The 22,719-nt window shown below is 42.9% G+C and overlaps 1 protein-coding gene across 4 annotated transcripts in view; it reads right to left on the reverse strand.

Moving 5' to 3' along the window:
• CSNK1A1 (casein kinase 1 alpha 1) overlaps positions 1 to 21,377 on the reverse strand; it is a 39,221-nt gene extending 17,844 nt beyond the window's left edge. The window contains exons 1-8 of one of the 4 annotated variants that reach the window (XM_075856602.1): positions 20,424 to 21,374; positions 17,044 to 17,150; positions 10,759 to 10,885; positions 10,173 to 10,271; positions 5,454 to 5,537; positions 3,381 to 3,520; positions 1,575 to 1,653; positions 490 to 564 (exon numbers count right to left, since the gene is read on the reverse strand). In XM_075856602.1, coding sequence (XP_075712717.1) covers positions 490 to 564; positions 1,575 to 1,653; positions 3,381 to 3,520; positions 5,454 to 5,537; positions 10,173 to 10,271; positions 10,759 to 10,885; positions 17,044 to 17,150; positions 20,424 to 20,546 — 834 coding nt within the window. In that variant the 5' untranslated portion in view covers positions 20,547 to 21,374. Of the gene's footprint in view, positions 1 to 489; positions 565 to 1,574; positions 1,654 to 3,380; positions 3,521 to 5,453; positions 5,538 to 10,172; positions 10,272 to 10,758; positions 10,886 to 17,043; positions 17,151 to 20,423 lie in introns of all 4 variants that reach the window. The other 3 variants (XM_075856600.1, XM_075856601.1, XM_075856603.1) reach the window with 3 other exon arrangements.
• Positions 21,378 to 22,719: the final 1,342 nt, after the last annotated feature.

Raw genomic sequence — 22,719 nt, forward strand, 5'->3', positions numbered from 1 at the left:
ACAGGTGAAACACTAACAAAAAATCCTGCCTGGCAGGACGATGGTCAAGTGACCCTGGTTCTCTATATAGGTGTCTGTGTCCCAGAGCAGGGAAACGCATCTATCAGATATTTGTAACATATCCGGTGGATGTTATAAATGGTAGAGATAAGGAGAACTCTGTAAGGGGATTGTCAAATTCTATGAAAATAAAGCTTGGTTTGCAGAATGAAGAGTTATGCAACTTTCTAACATACTTTTACAATCTGAAAACCGATTCTGACCTAGTCCATCCTCACAGCTGGCAGTTTGTTACAAAGTATCACCTGCAGGTAAACCGGAACAGGAAAGGTTGGTCCGTCTGCTGCTGGGCATCAATGTTACATTAACATGTGTCATGTTTCTCTGGAGTTCATGGTATGAAGAGTGGTAACAATACTTTTGTCATTTCCATTCTATGCTAGATCCCTGTAGCTCTAGTGGTTGTCATGTTATCCCACAGCTGCTTACCTTACATAAAACCTCAACAGGAGTAGACATCTTCTTTTCACTGATCTTTTCGTATTTTTGTTTCTTAGTTGCTGCCTGTGGAACATGTGGTTCACAATATAAAAACGTTGTGCAATACAATATTAAACAGGATGGACACAGGCATACTCGACATAAAGAGAAAGTATAACTAGGTGGTGGGGGAGGGTGAAGCGGTTTTCAGAGGTTGGAAAAAAAAATAATGATTTGTCCGAGAGTGCGAGGGGGCGGGATTCCAATAAACATCCGACGAAACCCCCGGGGTTCCAGCAATGACGTGCCCGTATACCCACGTCATCACTGCAGCCAATCACAGGCCTCCGTAGACTAGGCCAGTCATTGGCTGCATGTTTACATCGCAGCAGCACAATAAGCAAGCAATGGCTCTCTTACTGGATTTATGGAATTCCCCTCCCCCACACTCCATGGATTTTTTTTTCTTCTATTTCAAAAACCCTTCGGCTATGTTCACACGGAGTATTTTGGGGGAGGAATATCTGCCTCAAAATTCTGTTTGGAACTTTGAGGCAGATTTTCCTCTCCCTGCACGCAGATTTTCGCGCCGTTTTTCGCCCGCGGCCATTGAGAGCCGCGGGCATAAAACAGCGCGAAATACGCTTTCTCTGCCTCCCATTGAAGTCAATGGGAGGTCAGAGGCGGAAGCGCCCGAAGATAGGGCATGTCGCTTCGCCTCGCGGGAAAAAAAGACGCCGACGCCTCCCATTGAAATCAATGGGAGGCGTTCTCGGGCCGTTTGTCGAGTTTTGCGACGCGGTTTCCGCGTCAAAAAACTCGGCAAAATACCCCGTGTGAACATAGCCTTAACCCTCTAAACAATCACAGTAAGGGCACATTCCCACATTGTGGCGGCCACATACGGACCACCCCTGCATGCAGTGGCCAACAGCGGCACAATTTTGCCAGCAATACTAAAGTGTTACCGGCAAAATCGTGCGACCAGTAGGCACGTGGGCATGGTTTCCTCGGCATGCAGCTGCCGCATTGTGGGATCATACCACCAAGTCTATCTAATGAATATTTCAAAGGATGTTCAGAACTTGGCCTACCTTCAATCCCTGCCAAGGAAGGCTGGTTCTGTTGAAATACATTAGCACATATCCTAGGGACTCCATGTCATCACGACGACTATGGGGAGGAAAAGACAAAAAACAAAAGACATCAACCTCAGTATCTAGAACTAAAGTACTTGATCAAACTTTGTTAACAGGGATTTCCCATGAGGGACATTTATGACATATCCACAGGATGTGTCAGATAGATGTGGGAGATGACCAGAGGTGGGACCCGCACCAATCTCTAGGGCCCTCTAAACCACGTTCTAGCTTTTTGTGCTCACGCTGACTCCCTGATTACATGGTCAGGCGTTATGGAAACAGCGTAGCTCACCGAGCTACTCTGTTTCCGTAACACCCATAGTAGTGAATGGCAGTTACGGAAGTAGTGTAGCATGTGAGCTTTGTGGTTTCTCGTTACTATTCAGTTCTATGGGAGTTACGAGGTTTCCGAATCTAGAACGGGGTTTAAGGTGCCTGTTCTAGAGATAGGTGCAGGTCCCAGAGATGGGACCCGCATCTATCGGACATATCATGCAGATAGGTCAAACGTCCCTCACATTAAAACCCCTTTCATGTTTTACTGCAAGAAAACACACTGGCTCAGGAATATTGTATGTATTAATTACACAAAATATTGAAGTTTAAGTGGAACTCCAGTCATAATCATTTGATGTGTTAATACGAGAGGTTTACATTGGTTGAGTCATCAGACCACCATTGATTTTCATATTGAAAGAGCTTAAATCGAGTTCAAGGTCCTTTGGCACTGCACAGAGCTTTTCATTCGTAAAATATGACAAAAAACAAAAACGCCATTTTTTAGGGTATACTCACACAGGGCAGATAGACTGCGTAAAATTACACAGCCTACCCGCCCTGGTCCCCGCAGAGAATTCCTATAGAAAAACAGCACCAAATCGTGATGCAGTTTATCAGCCGGAATGTCCGCTGCAGAAAACCGCAGGTTAAAACAAAAGAAATACCTTATTTCCCTCTTGACGACCTGTAGACTGGCCTCCTGGCATGACATTTTGTCCCATGTGACTGCTGCAGCCTGATTGGCTGGAGAAGTCATACCGGATTAAACTTCATCCCAGGAGGATGGCCTAGACAGAGAAGCCGAGAGATCTGGGATATTTTTTTCTCTGAGTTGCAATTTTTACCTCCCAATTGAAATTAATGTGAAAATCCCGCAACAGAAAAGCATTGATTCTGCAGCATCAATTAACATGCTAGGGATTTTTTTTAAGAAACGCACGGCATGTCAATTTATAAACGTTTTTTTCTGACAGTTTTTACGCAGTGTGCGGATGACATTCGTTCAAATCTCATCCACTCTGCGGTTCTGCAATGAATAACGTTGTGGAGAATCCGTAGTATTTAAGTTCTGTGTGGACATAACCTTAGGTGTTTTTTTTTTTTTTTATAGAACGCTGCGTCATACTGCTAGTGACAAGTCTGAGCTGTGCCAATTGGTTGTGAACACTCTACAGAGGTTTCTCAGTCTGGAAATTAGTTGGTCCAAGATCAGTGTGACTCACCAATGTGTTAGGGTCCATTCACACGTTGCTGTTGAGGTGCAGTAAAAACCGGATCCAAAAAACTAATGTAAAACGCACATGTTTTTTTTAGATGTGGTTTTTACGGCACCTCAATTGCAATGTGTGAATAAAACCTTAGGATGGTCTTTAGGTTTTTTTTTTATTGTGAAGGGGATTAATGCAAAATATATACACATCAAGCAATTGCATGGCAAACAAAAAACCATTCTATTTCCGTTTCATGAAGTTTTATTACCTCTGCTCAATTCCTAAGTGGGCATTGATACTGGCGTAGCGGGCTGTGCCAGTTAAGTTTTTGTCTTCTCTGTATGGTATGTGCTGCCTTGTTCTGTTGTCTCTGTACTTTTTGGCCAAACCAAAGTCTATAAGGAATAACTTATTGGGGAAAAGATATAGCATTAATATTAAAAGCAGCTGTGAAACAGAATCAAATTTGGAAGATCATGCTTCGATTACTCATAAAAGTGGTTAATATAGGAAGGGCATCCAGTTCTTTCACAAATAATTGAAGGGCAATAGATTGTGCGTGAATGGAGTAACCTTAAAAGGGGTTTTCCCAGCTCAGAATGTGATGGCATATTACTAGGCCATAAAATACTTTGATTGGTGGAGGTCCCGGCCATCTACTCTCCCAGCCAACCTGCTGTGCAGGGAAAAACTGGCTAAACCAGCGCCGTGGACCCTTCATTCTAACCATGCCATTCTTTTCTATGATGGGAAAACCCCTTTAACGGAAACCCAGCTAGTGCAACCTCAAATCCTCTCTAAACAACTTCATGCATTTAAGAAGCCACAATAAGCATTTCCACACTTTAAGGAAGATGGCAAGCATTAAAGCTCAGACTATTTACTACAGCCTAAAATGTCTTACCAACCAAACCAAGTCAGACTTAAGTGCCCGGGCTATTCAATTTCGGGCGAATTGTCCAATAACTTCTGTCAAGACATCTAAATGGCAATAAATTGGTGTACCCTTTAAATGGGTTAAGGCTACATGACCTTCTCCAAAACCAATTTCTAGATACATACATAACTAATACGTAACTAGATCTAAACAAGGTTTAATCCTCAAGCAGCAAATCTTAATTTTGTTTAAAAGTGGCCATAAAACATCCAAGAGTCCGTAACAATGTCTATTAAAAGCGCAGCCTCAATTATACAGCACTTTATTCCTAATACAAAGTTCCATGCAATGAATTCTCAGCTCCGAAGTATTTGCCAACTTAACACGGACATGCACAGGCATGCATAAGGCCAAGTAGTACTGGTGCACTCTTTGTTCCAATGCCCAGAACAGGAGGCTTTTCCCAAAAAAACAACATCATAACAGCATCTAACCAAAGACATTTCCAACTAGCTACTGAAGACATGAGCAGACAAATACTAAAAGGATATTACTACACGCAGGCTCAGTGTCTTCCTAAGAGAACTAATGCACAAGTCATCCGTGCAGTGTCCCTATGACAGGCCTGCTAGAACACAAGTAGGGCTTCTATACATGCCATAGCAGTATACATAGCCATTTTTCCATGACAAAACGGCGTGCTTCTTCTATCTTTTACTAAAGAGATAGACAACGGCCTAAACACATGCAAGCAATTGAGACTTAAAACGTCTTAACATGACTGACATATAGGCAAATCGGAGCGAGTCACCTACTAACACGTAAAAATAACAGATGCCATCTTGGAATGAAAGTCTATTCAGTAATGGCAAGTTCTTATCTTGGTAGCAACTTCTATAGCTACTCCAACCCATGACAATATGTACACAAGCCTGCACCATCACCAAATGGAAACATGTAAATTACTGGATACTAAAACGTACAATGCAAAAAAAAAAACAAAAACAGAAAATCACATCGAATGGTGTGGAAACAATGTGGCAGCCGCTCTTTAAGAGCTTGCAGGCAGAAACAAACTTGTTCAAGTCTTCAGAAGACTAAACAGAATATGTGCCGCTTTGCCAATGGCTCATTGTGGCACATAGGTCCAAGGCATGCAGTGGTTCAGTTCTTAATAGGGATGTAAACTGGTTTTCACTTGTCTTCTCTCAAGCATGCTCTTATGCAGGTTGCACACAAAAAAAGTGGAAAAAATAAAAATCTATAAAAAACATTCAGCAATAAATAAAGCGTATACATTCTTAGTAATGTTGCATGTTTGCCAAGTATGTCTGAATAATGCCAACATAAGAGGTGCTTGTGCAAGGCCTGGATTGTTTGGTTAAAAAAAAGTAGAAGGGAAAACCAAGGATAAAAAGCACATGAACTTGGGGTGGAAGGTGGAAAAGGAGACAGTTTTCAGACCTGGTTTAATCCTGAGAAAGATGGGTCCTGAGAAGTACTAACAGTCATGCTTCTTTTCCTCTTCCCCACTGGAGATTCGAAACACTGAACAGACAATAGAGGGTGGCAGTGCATCAAACAGTATTGCTAACATTGCAACAATGGCCGGCGCAGACAGGCAACACCGAGGCGGTAACAGGGGAGTCAAATGCCATCCTCCTTCCACCAAGTAGCTAACTAAGGAGAACTTTTTATTTTTAACCCCTTCCAAATTAAATTTCTACAAATTATCCCTGCATTTCAGAAAGGTCATTTAAGGTCAAGACACTGTCCACTTGGCAACAGCCAGTTTTCTCAAAAATATAAAACAATTCATGGGTCCCTTCCATAGCACAGGAGAAAAAGAGCTCCTTTGTTAGGGGAGGAGGCCTCAAAACAGCTTCTTCATTTCCCAAAATGCCCTTCCTCAAACACCTATTCACAAAATGTTAAAAATCTGCAGAAAATCTTCAGTAAGGAAGAGGTGTAAGGCATTTTGTCACCTGAATTATAGTGATAAGCATGCAGGGCTTGTTACTACAGGAGCAGAATACGTGGTATTTAACAAAACCTTCCTGTAGGGTAATATGATGCTGGAACAAGATTACCAGGAACCCCGGCCTCTATGGCACAAAACGTTGTACTAAACAATACTCTTTCAGACTAAGACCCTCTCGTCCATAATAAACCATGCACGTCTGGTATTCATTATTTGGTTTTTATTACTGCGATCTGGACTATGGATCTTATAAATAACAGCACACAATATGCATGCCTGGGGTGTACATGATATTTGCAGGAAAGGAAAGGAAATGCCAGAAAAGGGGAGGAAGGGGTTTAAAATAAAAAGGAACATTTAGGCATTATTGGGTAACAGGGGAAAATAAAAAATGTCTCCCCCTCACAAATTAAATAGCACTATGGGTACCTGAACCTTGAAATGTAAGAAAACCCAGTATAGACGTCCACTTATTTACTGGCGAGAGGCTTTCCTACAAATACCAGCTAATAGTCACACACTTCTGATCCTCTAAGCAGATTTAGATGTTACACACCATAGTTGCCTTTTAAAAGGGGTTGTTCTACAAAGGACTCTTACCGATTCACGATAGGTGATAGAAGTCTGATCACTGGGGACCCCACTGACAACTAGAATGGGGGTCCTGAGCCCTACTCCTTAATGCACTACCGCAAAGAGGAAACGTTTTAATGGAGCGGTGGTCACACAACTGAGGGGAGGAGCGGATTCAATAAAGCATCTGAAGTAGAGACTTGTACTCGAATCCAGCCCCGGTTGAGAAAGATTAATTTGTCAATTTGCCGTTTATAGAATACAATGGGAAAATAGATTCCACTATTTCTCTCAAATTCACCAAGAGAATATCTCAAAACCTGGTGAACTCCCCAATGCATCGTAATGGGCAGCAAATCAACAAGACGCAAGCCAGGCAGAAAAAGTGTCCTCATCCCCAGTCAGGTGCCTGAACTTTGATCATGAACAGTATTCTGTAAGAAGTAGCAATGTAGTAAGATTTCCCTGTGTATTATGCATGAGTAGACAGCTGCTTGTAAAAGGGTTAATCTGAGTAGGACCATACACAGCCAGCTGCAGTAGCCACATACTGAGAAGAAAGCTGTGACAGGATTTATCTCTTCTGCTTCTACTAGCTGCCGTCTCCTCCTCCTGCGGGTCTATAATAGACAGGAATCCATCTTACATTACTGCTGCTTATATAACATTCAGCATGAAGATAGCAGCAGAGCTGTTCTCTGTACACATTCTGTGCACTCAGTCTCCCCTACATGGTGGTCTATCCCAGCTTACAAGCAGGAAATCTCATGCAGCAGTCTAAATCTGCTGAGACTGACTGCTCAGAGCAGACTTTCTCAAGTGGTCTTTCTTTGCAGGATTTTTACTAATTTAGAAAGTTTTTTTGGAATTTTCCTAGATATATTTGCAAAAGCTTTACTTCATGAGGTTTCCCAGGTGAAAGGTCCTCTTTAAGGGTGTGTTCACACGTGGTCAGTCTTGTGTCATGCTCTTGCGAAAATTGCAGAACAAAGGGACACAATCTGAATGCACCCTAAGCAATGTCCATGTTGTACTTACAGAGCAGAGCTTTGATACTAGTCTGACTCCACTCTTGAGGTTGCTGCTGAATTGAGAGATCGCTGCACACCGCCATAATTTTTGAAAAACATTTTGAGCCACACGCATGCAGGCTATACTCATTTATCTCCCAACAATGGGAAGGCATCAGCAGCCTCCACAAGCTGACCTTTCTGAACGTGTGAGAAAACTGCCTGGAGTAATAAATGTATTAAACAGTGCGATCTAGAAAACCTAAGGAAAAAAAAATAAAAAAAAAATACAAAAAAAAATAAATATATATATATATATATATACTGGCCACTTTCATATTGGGAGTACCGTAAAAGAAAATTTTTACACAGAAGTATTTTAGGCCTCATGCACACAGCCGTGTCCGTAATCACAGGCCACGATTGCATGCACAGCAGGCCGCATTTTCAGCCCGTGCTTCCATACAAAGTATGGGAGCACCGCCCGTAAAAAGCAAAAGAACGGACATGTCCTTTCTTTTGCGGTATAGTTCTACGGCCTGGATACCTTCCCGAAAATAAACGGGAAGGTGTCCGTGTACAATAGAAGTGAATGGGTCTGTAATTGCGGTCCGCAATTAGGGACTATTTTTTTCGGTCGTGTGCATGGGTCCTTGAGTATTTTGGCTTCCAAATACTGACTAAGTTGCAAATATTTAGTAGGCTCTTTATGCAGGTTTCACTCCTGATTTACCCCATACTGATGCATAAAACTTTAGCGTAAAGTGGCCAAAGACTCTCCACAGAATAGGTTGAATAACTAGGTAAATTCCCATGCTCACGTTCAATAGTTTAGAAAATCAGAAGTGTGTTTTGTCTTGTAAATAAGGGGAAGTTTATTGTCTAACGCACGCAATACTCTTCCCAGCCGGTTAAAAAGGAATTTAGTGTAAAGATTAGATCACACCTGTTAGCCCAAAAGTGAATGGCAACTATCATGAAAAATAAACCCTGCCATGGGACACCAGTGGAAATTAAACTTCCAGTAGATTGCACAGCTAGGTTGTGTGACCCAGCGTACTGTGCAGTCATTTAGGGAAACATATAGACAGTGACTACACAAATAAAGCAAATGTATCAGCTTCACTCCAAGTCAGAATAATGGCATTCGTCCAGCTCGTGCTGCAGCCACACAAATGCCAAGGATATAGGAATGAAAGCATATCGTTTCCCCTTTTGCATTGGTGCATGCATTTTATTTTGTGCTGTACATAGGCCACATCCTTGCTACGCATCACAATTCCCAGGTTCTGGGGCGCATGGCATACATACTCAGAATAAAAAGGATTGTGATTTGCAGCACACCAAGTATAAGGCACTTAACAACTGTACAGAGTACAAAATAAAAATGGGAGCACGAGATAATGGGCGCCAATGACATTTTTTATATGGGGGGGGGGGGGGGAAATGCTTCAAGCTGTGGAATGGAAAACACTTGTGATGCTTGAAACTGATTAAATGTCTTAAAAAAAGTTAAGGAGTTTGTTTATTTTAGTCAAGATAGTTGCCCATTTTAGCCATGTTCTTTCTAGAATAAAAAGTAAGCAATTACGTGTTTAGGGAGGCTACAGCACCTCTGTTGGAACCCAGTTTGTTCTGGCCTCGAGTTGGCATTCATACAGGCAAACAAAGGTAAACATTATCCACAACCAGATAACAGATAGAACAATTGGCAATCTTGCTTCTGAAAAGTTCATGTCCACATTTATAGTAAACTGTCCCCAGTTGGAAAATCTTTAACCAAATGTTATGCACAGCATGCTTATTGATTTGCCAATTGCTGCCTGTCTGCCCGCTTTTAACATATTGGTACCTTCAATGAAGCATGTTATGTTAGCTCAGGAAAATACTAGATGGAATATATAGACTTACAAAAAAACATGCAAAAATTAAAAATGATAAAAGAAATTAATGACCTGTAGCAGCAATCAAAGGGAGAGCTGCAATTAAAATGAGGTATGCAGTGTGTCTGGAACAGTCCCCATATGGACCATTGAAAACAAACATGACCCAAACTAGTGTGCCAGGGCAAAAACTGGATGGGAAAAAATAAATAAATCACTAAAATGACGGTTCATAGAACAGAATACATTATGCGGAGGTAAAACAAACCAAGAGCTCCTCTGCCAACAAGATAGGGGGAGGGAGGGGGGAAAAGACCATTACTTAAAATGTATGCCTTTTGGGCGGTCAACCTGTTATGTAACCGCATTGCCAAGATCGTGTGTGTGTGTGTGTGTGTGTGTGTGTGTGTGTGTGTGTGTGTGTGTGTGTGTGTGTGTGTGTGTGTGTGTGTGTGTGTGTGTGTGTGTGTGTGTGTGTGTGTGTGTATGCATAACCCCTTTTAATCACAACTCAACTGACAAAATGTGTTTAGTAAGAATCTAACATACAGTAAAAACAATTCTTCATTAGGAGAACTAATTTGTTTCAATTCAGATTAAGAAAGGCCGTGACAACGATGTAGGATTATAGACATAGCAGATCTGATGAATAGACAAGACAATGCAACGGAAAGCTATTACAGCCGATTCACACAGAGCAGGCAAGAAGGAACTCCATTTAGCACACAATACTAACCTTATTACAATGACGTCCGATGCCCATTAAGAAGTTGTCTGGTTTGATGTCTCTGTGTATAAAATTCTTTGTGTGTACATATTCAATTCTACTGATCATCTAAGAACAGAAAATGAAAAGCCATTTCCAATATGTACAATAAGCAGAATGCTGTAAGATTTATGGTTAAAATACATTCACCGAATAGCTGTACTGCGATAAAACGGAAAGGAATTCTGGACGTGGTTAAATCTTTTAGGCTGCATATTTTCAAGGGAAGACGAGAATGACATTCACTAATATACACCATGATTTATTGCGTTTTTTACATTTTCTAACTGCTGCAGTACTAAAAAAAAACAAAAAAAAAAACACTACTGCGCCGACTTCCTGTAACATGACCTCCATTAAGTAATGCATTTTTATGAGGTGTCACATGACAGGAAGTAGCAACCCCACAGCAAGCACATTGTTTACAGTACAGCAAAAGTGAGGAGATCAGGAAAAGGTAGAAAGACAAAACATGTTGTATGTATTAGAAGGTATCCTTGTTTTTACGTTTATTAAGCTACATTTGCCTTTAACTACAAACCATTGGATGCATTACCTGGTCTGCTAACATAAGCACAGTTTTCATTGTGAACCTGCGTGAACAAAAATTGAAGAGATCCTCGAGACTTGGCCCCAGCAAATCCATGACAAGAACATTGTAATCCTTTTCTTGCCCATACCACCTGAAAGATGAAACGAGAACTCCATTGGCTTTGCGATAAGTTAATAAAAGGGAATGACATATGTAACGCTGAAACTTCTGATACTCTGCTTGAGGGGTTAGAAGTATAAAAAGTGGCGAGTAAGGAAATGTTCATTAAAAGCATTTTCCAATATGACGGATGTACAAAATTTGCCCTACATGACATATTTGCCGACAGCTAGAGGAGCTCTGGGATCATGCACGATGTGATCGTAAATCCAATGTCAGGTGGATGTCCTTTACCTGTGACACTGTGGCTTACATACAACAGCAGTCTCTGTACAATAAGGCATTGGTCACACACACTGAAGATAAGCTGCAGCTTTTGGAGGCACTTTTTTCTTTAAGCCAAAACCAGAATTGAATCCAGGAGACTACCTATTAGGCCTTCCTTTATAGATTTCTCCTGTTTATGTTCTGTTCCCAATTTTGGCTTAAAAAAAACCCAAACATAGAACTTCTGTGGCAAATCTGCACTGTGTGAACAAGGCCTTAGAGGTCAAGGGATTGGATGAACCTCTAAGGCCTTGGTTGCCACCCAGTTATGATGCGCACATACATGTTGCAATTATATCACTATTTAATTGGCATGATTGACTGATTTTATAGAACAACATTTATCCGGCCCACCCAGAAACTGATATTTAGTGTTTATGTTCCGCAAAAAGGATGACCTATTGTAGAAATTATTAACTCTATATCGGACAATGATCATCATCTGATATGTTAGTCATCCTAACTTTACAATGAAGATACCTTCCATATTTGACATAGTTACGTCATAGCCAGGAAGGGTGAGCTTGGAGTGGGCTCACACAACTAAACAATAAAAAAAAGAAAAAAAAAGTTACGCGCCTCAGAATATGCGACACAAATGTGTATCGCAATTCCCTGAAGCGCAACAAAGTGACTTCTGAATGTCTGTGTTGCGTGTCACAGGCATATGACAGCAGAATACAAACCCTAACGCGGCTTTGCTTCCTGCAGTATGAATATAGAGTGCACTTCAGCGCCACTAGGGGCAGCTCAACCTGCTTCTAGGATTTTCCTTTTTAACCACTCCTAAAATCAATATGGTATGGCAGAAGTGGATGACCCAACACCAACTGCTTTACCTAATAGACGTCAAGTAACAAACACAGCTCTACCTGAACCATCTGAGGCAATAGAGAGACCAAAACAGAAGAAAACACAAAACCTCACTTGCCTAAGGAATGTATGATGTAAGCTTCAGTTAAAAAAAACCTCCAGGCTCAGGCCCCGAGCACACGACCGTATTTCATCCATAATTATGGTCCGTAACTACGGAATCCATTCATTTCTATTGGCCACCTTTCCCTATTTTTACTGATGGGTGTCCGTGCTGAGAAAAAAAATTATAGAACCGGTCCTATGCTTGTCAGTAATTACAGTACGGACTCCGCCATAAATATGGACGGCTACGGGTGTGCATCCTTAAACCGTCCGTAGTTACTATGCAACATGTTGGTGACATCATTAGCAGCCTCCCTCCTTTTTTACGGATCCGTTTATGAGGACAATATTTCGAGATAGATTAAAACACGGTCGTGTGCAGGGGGCCTTAGAAACGAGAACAAAAAGCTGGTTTAATATCCACAGATGCTAATCTCACCTTATATTTAAAAAAACTTCATTCATTTTCACACTTTAAAAAGCCTGCACTGCAATGGGAGAAAGTGGTCTTGCCTTGTTCTCAGGCACAACAATGGCTTCCATGGCCAGGCCATAGTTCCGCTAGTCAGGCGCACAGCAGCAGATGTACTGTGAGCAGAGGCTGCCGCTGAGCCAACGCTCCATATACACACATACAGAAGTGGCTCTTGGAATACATCCTGCCCAGATATAAATGACAAAATATGTCATCAGGTTAGTATTCATACGATTTGATGAAAAACCAGTCTACCGTCAATGTCATTTCTTTACACACGACCAATGAAACCTAGTTCAGAGCCATCATGGCACTTCATATTTCAGCTACATTGCAGACATCCATAGTGCCATTGATTTAGGACAAAAGTCTGCGCAGGATTTTATATGGTGATACAGCATTTTTACAACTCCGTATTATACAATTCATTAATACGCTGGTCAATGTCCAATAACTATATTGGATTTATGATAAGGCTGCAAAGGTCATGTACTGTTTTCACGTTAATCTCTAGATTACCTGTTAGGTGTGGCTTTGCAATGATAGGACGAAGGAGACTTATCTACGTGATCATGGCCTTTTTGGATACCATGACGACATCTTTAGTTACTAGTAGAATCAAATAGTTTCACCAGTCCACTGAATATAATTGCAGAATCAATTAGTCCGTTATCCTCTTAAAAGTCTCAATCGGCAAAATGCTCTATTTGAGTCAATCATTAAAATATCCTACACAATAAAGATTATATCCATCATACAACCTCCTGAACTGCATTGGCGTATCGTAAAGAAAATGGCTGCTCATGAACGTTTAGTACTGCCCCATCCATGCTGAAAGCGGATTTGTCTAGCCTGTCAAGTGACCAAAAACACCATAGAGCCTTCAATAAAACACCTGACCCATTATACTATAATTTACGCCAGAAACCTACGCCAGTTTCTAACTGGTATAGATCTCACACAGGCGTATGGACTTCTACAGATACGACAAAATTTATTAAAGCAGTGTGTGCCTTTTAAGTTTGTCACATCTTACTCCTGAAAGCTTTAAGCCAAGACTGGTGTATGGAACACCAATGTTAGTAAATCTCCCCTAATGAGTATCAGCTTAGTGGAAAGTTTTTGCTACTCCATTTTAGAAACCTGTTTTTCTTTTAGAGCAGACAGGACAACACTTCCTTGGTCGAACATCTGCCTCTAGGATAAGAGAAAAAAGGCAAACTGTAGAGGGAAAAATGTTAAAAAGGATCGGTCACTAGTTCAATAATCTCCTAACTAATCTAATAGGCGCTTTGCTGCTGATCACTAGTGTGATTTATTTTAACAAACGTTTATTATTTGCCAAGTTATGAGCATTTTTCTAGATATGTAAATGTGGCTCCAATAGCCAAATAGGAGGGGACTTCACTCTGGGCGGTGTAATGTTTTCTGTATGACGCTGTCCAATCAGACAGCTTCTCCCCCTTCCCTGCCCAGAAACACAGCGTGATCATATAGTATACAACTTCCATTCTCGATTGTGTATTCAACTGGCGATATCTCCGGATGTGTCACAGCTAGAGCTGCGTGTCATGAAAGATTAGAATCTCCTCGTTCATATGCCAGAATCCCTATTCTAGGTGGTCCAGAGCCTGAAATATGGCTGTTTGAAGTGATCCCCCCTTCCCTCAGCCTCTGTGTGAAGCAGCTTCATGCTGATAGGGCAGCGTCAGAGCATGTGATGTAGCTCCACCTCAGGAGAATCGCTGGTGCTGCCATCCACTTGTCAAGTATAGCCTCATTTGCATATTTAGAAAAAAGCTCATAACTTAAAATAAACTTTTTGGGACACAATTTTCACGAGCATTATTAGTGTGACAGCGCCTATTAGATTAGCTAGGAGATTGGGTAGAACTAAGCTGACTGATCCTCTTTGAAGGGGTTTTCCCATGAAGGACATTTATGACATAAGCACAGGATATGTCAAATGTCAGATAAATGCAGGTCCCACATTTATCCTTATAAGGGGGCCCCCTTATCCCTGTTCTAGCTTTTTGTACTCACGCTGACTCCCGGGCCACTTCGTGATGACATGATCGGGAGTTACAGAAACAGCATAACTCGCCGAGCTACACTATTTCCATAACTTTTATAGCAATGAATGGCAATTACAGAACCAACGTAGCACACGAGCTACGCTGCTTCCGTAACTACTTTTCAGTTCTATGAGAGTTACAGAAACCGCATAGCTCAGCTTTCCCAAACTCCCGAACATGTAATCAGTAAGTGGCCGGGAGGCAGCGGGAGCACAAAAAGCTAGAACATGGTTTAGGGGGCCCCGTTCTAGAGATAGGTGCGGGACCCGCATCTGACACTTATGACATATCCTGTGGATATGTCAAATGTCCTTCATGGGAAAACCCCTTTTAAAAAAAAAAAATTAAAGAATATAGCATGGCACAATCCTTCGTTTAGACCAGACATGGGCAAACTACGGCCCGCGGGCCACATACGGCCCGTTAGGCTTTTTAATCCGGCCCGCCGAACTTGTCCAAGATATATCCGTCCTCAGCAGCTGCTAGTTCGCGCAGGAGGACGGATATATCCGTCCTGTGATCGCGCGGGTACTGACAGTTTACCCACGCGATCAGCGGCAGGAGCACGGCTGTTATACACAGCCTGGCTCCTGCTGCAACTGCCGGAATCGAAGCACGCGCCGATTCCGGCAGTTTAACCCATTAAATGCCGCTGTCAACAGTGACAGCGGCATTTAATGTGTTTGACAGAGGGGGGAACTCCCTCTGTCTCCCGATCGGCGCCCCCGCAAACAAATCGCGGGTCGCCGTCGGGTTTCCATGACAGCCGGGGGTCTAACAAAGACCCCCAGGTCTGTCTTCAGCATCTGCCTGTTAGGCGATGCCAGAGGCATGACCTAACAGGTTGCCTGTCAGTTTTACACTGACAGGCAATAATGCTTTGGTATACGAAGTATACCAAAGCATTATATATGCGATCGGCATATCGCATAGTGAAGTCCCCTGGTGGGACTAAAAAAAAAAATGTAAAACCGTTAAATAAAGTTTGTGAAAAAAAAAAATAAAAAAAAATTACAGTCAAAGTCAAATAAAACTACTTTTTTGCCCCAAAAAGTGGTTTTATTTAATAAAACGGTCAAAACAAATCACACATACACATATATGGTATCCCCGCGATCGTAACAACTTGACCAATAAAATGAACACATTAATTAAACCGCCGGATGAACGGCGTCCAAAGAAAACGCAAAAAACAACGGCAAAATTCTCTTTTCTCCCATTCCCCCCATAAAAAATAAAATAAAAGTTCATCTATAAGTCCTATGTACCCCAAAATAGTACTAATGAAAACTACACATTGTCCCGCAAAAATCAATCCCACGTACGGCCACATCGACGGAAAAATAAAAAAATTACGCCTCTTGGAACGCGGCGATGCAAAAACAAGTAATTTTTTTCTAAAAGGGTTTTTATTGTGCAAACGTAGAAAAAACATATAAAACCTTTACACATTTGGTATCCCTGTAATCGTGCCGACCCATAGAATAAAGTTAACATGTTATTTACGCTGCATAGTAAACGGCGTAAATTTATAACGTGAAAATTAATGCTGGAATAGCTGCTTATTTTCAATTCTCTCCTAAAATAAAGTTAATAAAAGTTAATCAATATGTTATAAGCATCTAAAAATGGTACAATTACAAAATACAACTCGTCCCGGAAAAAACAAGCCCTTATACGGCTATGTCGACGGAATAAAAAAAGAGTTACGACTCTTGGAATGCGACCGTGGAAAAACAAAAAATAATCCTTGGTCATTAACGTGCAAAATGGCCCGGTCATTAAGGGGTTAATGTGGCGCGTATTTCTCTTTATTTCACTTTAATTTTCACTTCGTTTCACGTCACCATTAAGCCCTTCGGTTTTCAAAGAGTACAATATCAGCCGTCACTTTGCCACGAAGCATGCAAACTATGCTAGCAAGCAGTCAACACAAGAACGGGCGGCTACTGCTCAGAGGTTGGCAGCTAATTTACAGAGTCAACAGAACTTTTTTCTTGATAAATCACAGTGCGTATGTTATTTTAATCTATTTACATTTCCTCCTCCCAGTATCTGCGAAATAGTATGTAAATGCCATATCTTGCATATTCCTTGAGACAAATTTATTAACTGATAAGGGCTATTTTTCACATTTGAAAGACAGTTAATAAATTGGGTTGTAGTGTTCTTACTGTGCTATGAGGTTTGCACACACTACATTTAATGCTTTAGTTTATCCGGCCCAAACACTCCCTCCAAATGCTCCTGGCCCGGCCCCTCTGTCAAATTTTAGAACCCATTGTGGCCCGCGAGTCAAAAAGTTTGCCCACCCCTGGTTTAGACAGTCGGACATCACAGAAACGCAATATCACCTACTAATGGTTGAATGTATTGGAAAGGAGAAATTTTTACCGGATGTGTGGTATACCAACTCCACCTTGCAAGATCTTATATAATTTACTCTCGTACAACAGCTGAGGATGGCGAGCTTTCTGTGACTCCAACTTTACAGCGACCTCCTGCAAGAAAAAATAAATAGGTCAGACTCATTGTGGAAGACCAGAATCCACACACAACCTTCTATATGGAGAGCCTCACATCTGACCAGCAAACACGGGCATTAACAATTTTACACAAGCACTACTGCTGCACGCCTAGCACGCTGGCCAAAACCGATGAGGAGGTAGGAGTAAAGAGGGCCGTAGATATGAGAGGTGTGCAACATCCAGACAAGTACTACGTTTATGGCCCAGCGTACACTATATATGGTCTACAGATCCAACCAAAACTCGCTGAATCAGTCAACATCTCATGTCTATTGACAACTTCTCCAAGATTTAAAAAAAAAGAAATAAAAAAAATAAAAAAAAAAGATTCAATGTACACAATGCCCAATTTTCTCCCTTAGAGAGTGTGTGTCCAGTAACGTTCCTTAGAATTGCCATTCAGAATAATCAAAAGATCATGCCCCAATGACATTATCGGTTATGTAGTGAAGAGTCTCCGCAGGACCCACGTTTGCTTGTTTTCTACGTCTTCCTGGTTTCCATAGTAACAAAGGTGCACAGGGTTATGTGGAAAAAGAGGGCGTTCAATGATCAGACAATGATCACCTAAGCGGTGCATAGAACACAGATTCTGGGACAACCCCTTTAAGGCTATGTTCACACGGGGTATTTTGCCGAGTTTTTTGACGCGGAAACCGCGTCGCAAAACTCGGCAGAAACGGCCCCCCATTGATTTCAATGGGAGGCGTCGGCGTCTTTTTCCCGCGAGCAGTAAAACTGCCTCGCGGGAAAAAGAAGCGACATGCCCTATCTTCAGGCGCTTCCGCCTCCGACCTCCCATTGACTTCAAAGGGAGGCAGGAGAAAGCGTATTTCTCGCTGTTTTATGCTCAATGGCCGCGGGCGAAAAACGGCGCGATAATTGCCGCGAAAATCGGCGTGCAGGGAGAGGAATATCTGCCTCAAAAGTTCCAAATGGAATTTTGAGGCAGATATTCCTCCCCCAAAATACTCCGTGTGAACATAGCCTTAGTCTGCCACACTGCAATGGAGTTGTACCAATTTGGCATTTTCAACAGGGCCTGCCACTAACCTGTCAGCTCTTCTCAAAGGCTACACTGCACCAGGTGGAAAACCGTGAAGGAGTCCAAGACGGGTCTCTCGCTTTATCAGACTTCACTTACCTTCAATTACAGTAGACAGAGCCAAAAATGTGCTGTTCATGGACAATTTTACTTCAGGCTAGGGCACATCACCAGGCAATATTTTCCTTCTCTTAAACACGACCAATACATAACTTTATTTTTGTTATTAAATGAAAGCCAGTTGCAATAAATCCCAGGTACTGTTTGCAATGTGGGTGACCAACTATCAATTATACAGAAAGAGGTGTTTAAAAGATGTCCGTACAGCCGAGCCCTAGAGAAGACCAGGAAATGACTCAGACCATGAAAGGTGGCATCACCCGAGCGTTAATAGGAGGTTACACTTCATGCAGCTTTAGACCCCACGCACACGACCATGTCCAGAATTACGGGCACGGCCAGCCGTCCTCATACATGGGCCGTAAAATAAAACAGGACATGTCAAATTTTTTACGGAAGGTTTCTACCGGACAACTTCCTGCAAATATACGGGATGGGGGTCACTCGGCCATAGAAATGAATAGGTCCGTAATTACAAACGCTCGTATGGGGCCTTATCGAGCATTCACAGGTTGTACCGTATGAACAGGTTGCTTGGACAGAGCAGGCATCTATAGCTATCCGAGTGCCCGTAGATAGATTTCATTCGCTTTGTGGTAAGTATTTATCCCAACAAAGGAAAAACTGATCAGGAAGTGGGAACTGAAGAGGAAAACACCTGCGGTTTATACTTTTACTTTGAAGAGGAAAACAAAATATACTTGGTTTTTCGATCTCCCCATTACCAATAACAGTGGCCATGACAGCAGAGATAGGCGGTGTCATGATCAATCAGCCTCCCCCACTCTGACACGACTACTCTCCAACAAGGGCTGATATCTTAGGAAGCAAATTAACCCATCAGTATCTTTTCCGCAGGGTGGAGGGGACCCTCAAGTGTTGCCCTCCCCCCCATCTAGTTGTACCCTGGTATAGCTTTGCTGCAGTTGTGGGAGGTAGTGGTTTGTCTATCAATCTCTGGCGGTTCTCGCTCCATGGGAGATCCATTGGCGGCCAGAAACGTGACACCACTCAATGTCATAGGTCTTATTTTTCTTTACACGTAAAAAAAATTAAACCACTCGTTTGCTACAAAGATTGTTAAAATAAAACCACAAAATACCTTCTAAATTAGACTGGATTTTCTACACCAACTCTAGATACACTACTTCATTATGATGGACCTCTAACCACCAATCCATCCATCACAACAGAAGTAGCCAAATGACTAATCATCAGGAGGCAGACAGACCACTCAACAAGCCAGTCACCGGGCAAGGAGAACTTACATAGACATCAAAGGAAGACAAGCCAAAAGTTAGGGGCCAGCAGCAATAAGCCATAAATATCAAGCCCCCTACTACTTTTAGGGAAGAAACCAGGGAAATGGGGGATGGCTTTTCCCTCAGATGTATCCGGGTCATCATGTAGCGACATGAAAATTCTTATTGATGCCACTGTACCGGTTTAACTGGTTCAATATCCACAGCTTTTAAAAAAGGTGTATAATATTAAAGCAGTAACTAAACATTTGTAGATTACTTCATAGTAAGTTATATAGAAGGACTAGATGGGATTTGCTTGCTGTGAGACTCCAGATAAAATTCCCATGATGCTTTGTGTATTCAGGTGTGTACACATTTTTGGTAATGACGATATATAGAAACTTACTAGTACTGACCCTATATAATAGTGACGTCAGCCCACACACAGATGTATAGTGGAAGGACACAAAGCGGAAACAAGCAGACAGAGCTGTTTATGGGACTACAAATCAGGTCAGGCACCAGCAGACTAAAAGCAGCCACAAGGAACTGCTAGTCACCCCAGCCAGCCATATACGACCCATATACCGCCCGGTACTGTGTGATCAGAGCCTTATACTCTAGGACTGCGGACTGTCACCGATAAAGCACCCCCCCCCCTACCACAGAGCAGGGATTACTGTATGGCCAGATCGCAGTGCAGTCATCCTCCATGGGGACGCAGCTCACCATCAAGAATGTACAGAACATAAAAGTGGGCTATAGGGCCCCAGAACCAACGGGCAGCCGCTAGATGGCGGTATAAGAAATGCAAGCCTATGTATAGGGCCTCGTTACCTCGCCATTAGTGATGTTGATCGCCAGGTAGATGTCCCCAAAGGAGCCAGAGCCGATTTTTCGAACCAGCTTGTACTTTCCTCCGACAATAAACTCCGCTTTAGAGCCGCTGCTGCTCGCCATGATCCGGGGAGGGAGGGTGACGATAACTCCAAAGATAAGTCACTCCGAGTCGTACTAGGACCACGTAGATCTCCGGGAGAGAAGTAGATGCCTCAGGGTCCCGGAGGGCTCGAGCTGTCGTTTCTTTGTTATAAAGGGACGGGGGGAGCCGTATATCCCAGCTCCCCTGACTCTCGCTGCACCTTTTCCAAAACGATATGTGGCTCTTACCGAGCCTCCCGGACCCTCAAGAGCCGGGTTTCTGTGGTCTTCCCTCCGTTACAGCCGCAGCCCTCCGCTCTCTCCTTAGGCCGCCATCTTGTGTTCTCTTCTTCCTGCTCCCCCAGCTTTCTCTCCCTCACCACAAAATGCCCTCCTCCGCGCCGCAATGCACGCTGGGTACTGGGGAGGGGCACTAGATGCTATGGCAAGCGGCGTCCTGTCTCTAATTACTCCGCCTCTACCTGACTACGCGCGTGACGTCATGACACACCCAGATAACCGGTCCGCCATGTTTCTTCTGGGCTCTACGTGCCGAAAATAAGCAAATCAGCACACCCTTCCGCCGGCGTGTGAATAGCCCGGGTTGATAAACAGGACTGTACTAATATTCCTCACTTTATCACTGTCGTTTATCAGACGTTTATTGTAATGAGTCGTAAACCACACAAGAGGCGCCTGTCAGCGTATACACCGGCTAAATGGCGGGGTTGCGGTGACCAGAAGAGAAAATGGCGGCTCGCTCCACCCGTCCCGCCAAGAGGCCCGCAATGACCTGAGGAAAAATGTCCGCGTAAGGGGGCGAGTAATGAACGGCTACTTTGGAGTTCGGCAGCCTCTCCCTGTCTCCTGGGTTACGGCACAGCTAGCCGTAGGCAGATCACACCACACCTCAGTACATTACAGGCATTCCTAAAAGCTCCAAAGGAAGCCATAACTGGTGTGACGTCATCAGCTGTATGCCTCTAGCCTTTCTAATGGCTCATTCAGACCAGCGTAAAATCACGCACAGCACACGGACCCATTGATTTCAATCTGGCCATTCACACATGCAGGAGTTTTCACGCAGCGTGTGTCCGTTGCGTAAAACTCACTGCATGTCCTATATTGGTGCATTTTTCACACGCCTATCGCCCGTTGCATCCGTGTGATTTGCGCATCAATTCAGTTTAAAATAATAATAAAAAAAATGTGCTTTGTGAGTACGTGAATAACTAATGCCCCTCGCAATGCATAACAGACCGGATTCACGCGCGTGAATCTGATACGCTCATGTGAATGTAGCCTAAGGCCCCATGCACACGACCGTAAAAAATCTCCGTAATTGCGGACCGTAATACGCTCCATCATTTGGGCCTGGAATCCACAGATTTACTGCCACTCCTGGCATAACTGTGGACAATGCAAATTTTGTCCAAATGGATTACTTCCATTTATTTATTTCGGACGACATCCTACATCTGATTGTCCACAAAACGAATTTATATGCCGCTCAGTATATAAGGCAGAAACCTTCATCCACCCATGCCAGAGATTGGACGCCCACCAATTTGCAGGAATGAAAATTTTTTTGGGGCTCACCCTAAATATGGGTATTGTCAAAAAGCCCTCCATTAGGTCTTAGGGTATGTTCACACGAGGTCATTACGTCCGTAATTGACGGACGTATTTCGGCCACAAGTCCCGGACCGAACACAGTGCAGGGAACCGGGCTCCTAGCATCATAGTTATGTACGACGCTAGGAACTACTGTCCCTACTGAAAACATGATTACAGTACGGGACAGTTGTCCTGCAGCGAGGCAGGGACTCCTAGCGTCATCGATAACTATGATGCTAGGAGCCCGGCTATTCTGCACTGAGTTCGGTCCGGGACTTGCGGCCGAAATACGTCCGTCAATTACGGACGTAACATGCTCGTGTGAACATACCCTGACTGGTCAACAAGACCCGCCCAAGCCACCCCAGTATATTCTGCAGTAATGGCCAGGTCTCGTTATGAGACAATAATGAGGTTCCTCCACATCAATGACAACGCACAGGCCCCCCCAAGTACGGATGCAAACCGGGATCGGTTGTTCAAAATAAGACCACTGATAAATTCCCTCAATAATTTATTCCTGCAACTCTACACCCCTGAGGAGAATGTAAGCGTGGACGCATTTGCTAAATTCTTGAATTTTTTTTCAGTTTTG

The sequence above is a fragment of the Rhinoderma darwinii genome, chromosome 3, assembly GCF_050947455.1.
Source record: "Rhinoderma darwinii isolate aRhiDar2 chromosome 3, aRhiDar2.hap1, whole genome shotgun sequence".
Lineage (NCBI taxonomy): Eukaryota > Metazoa > Chordata > Amphibia > Anura > Rhinodermatidae > Rhinoderma > Rhinoderma darwinii.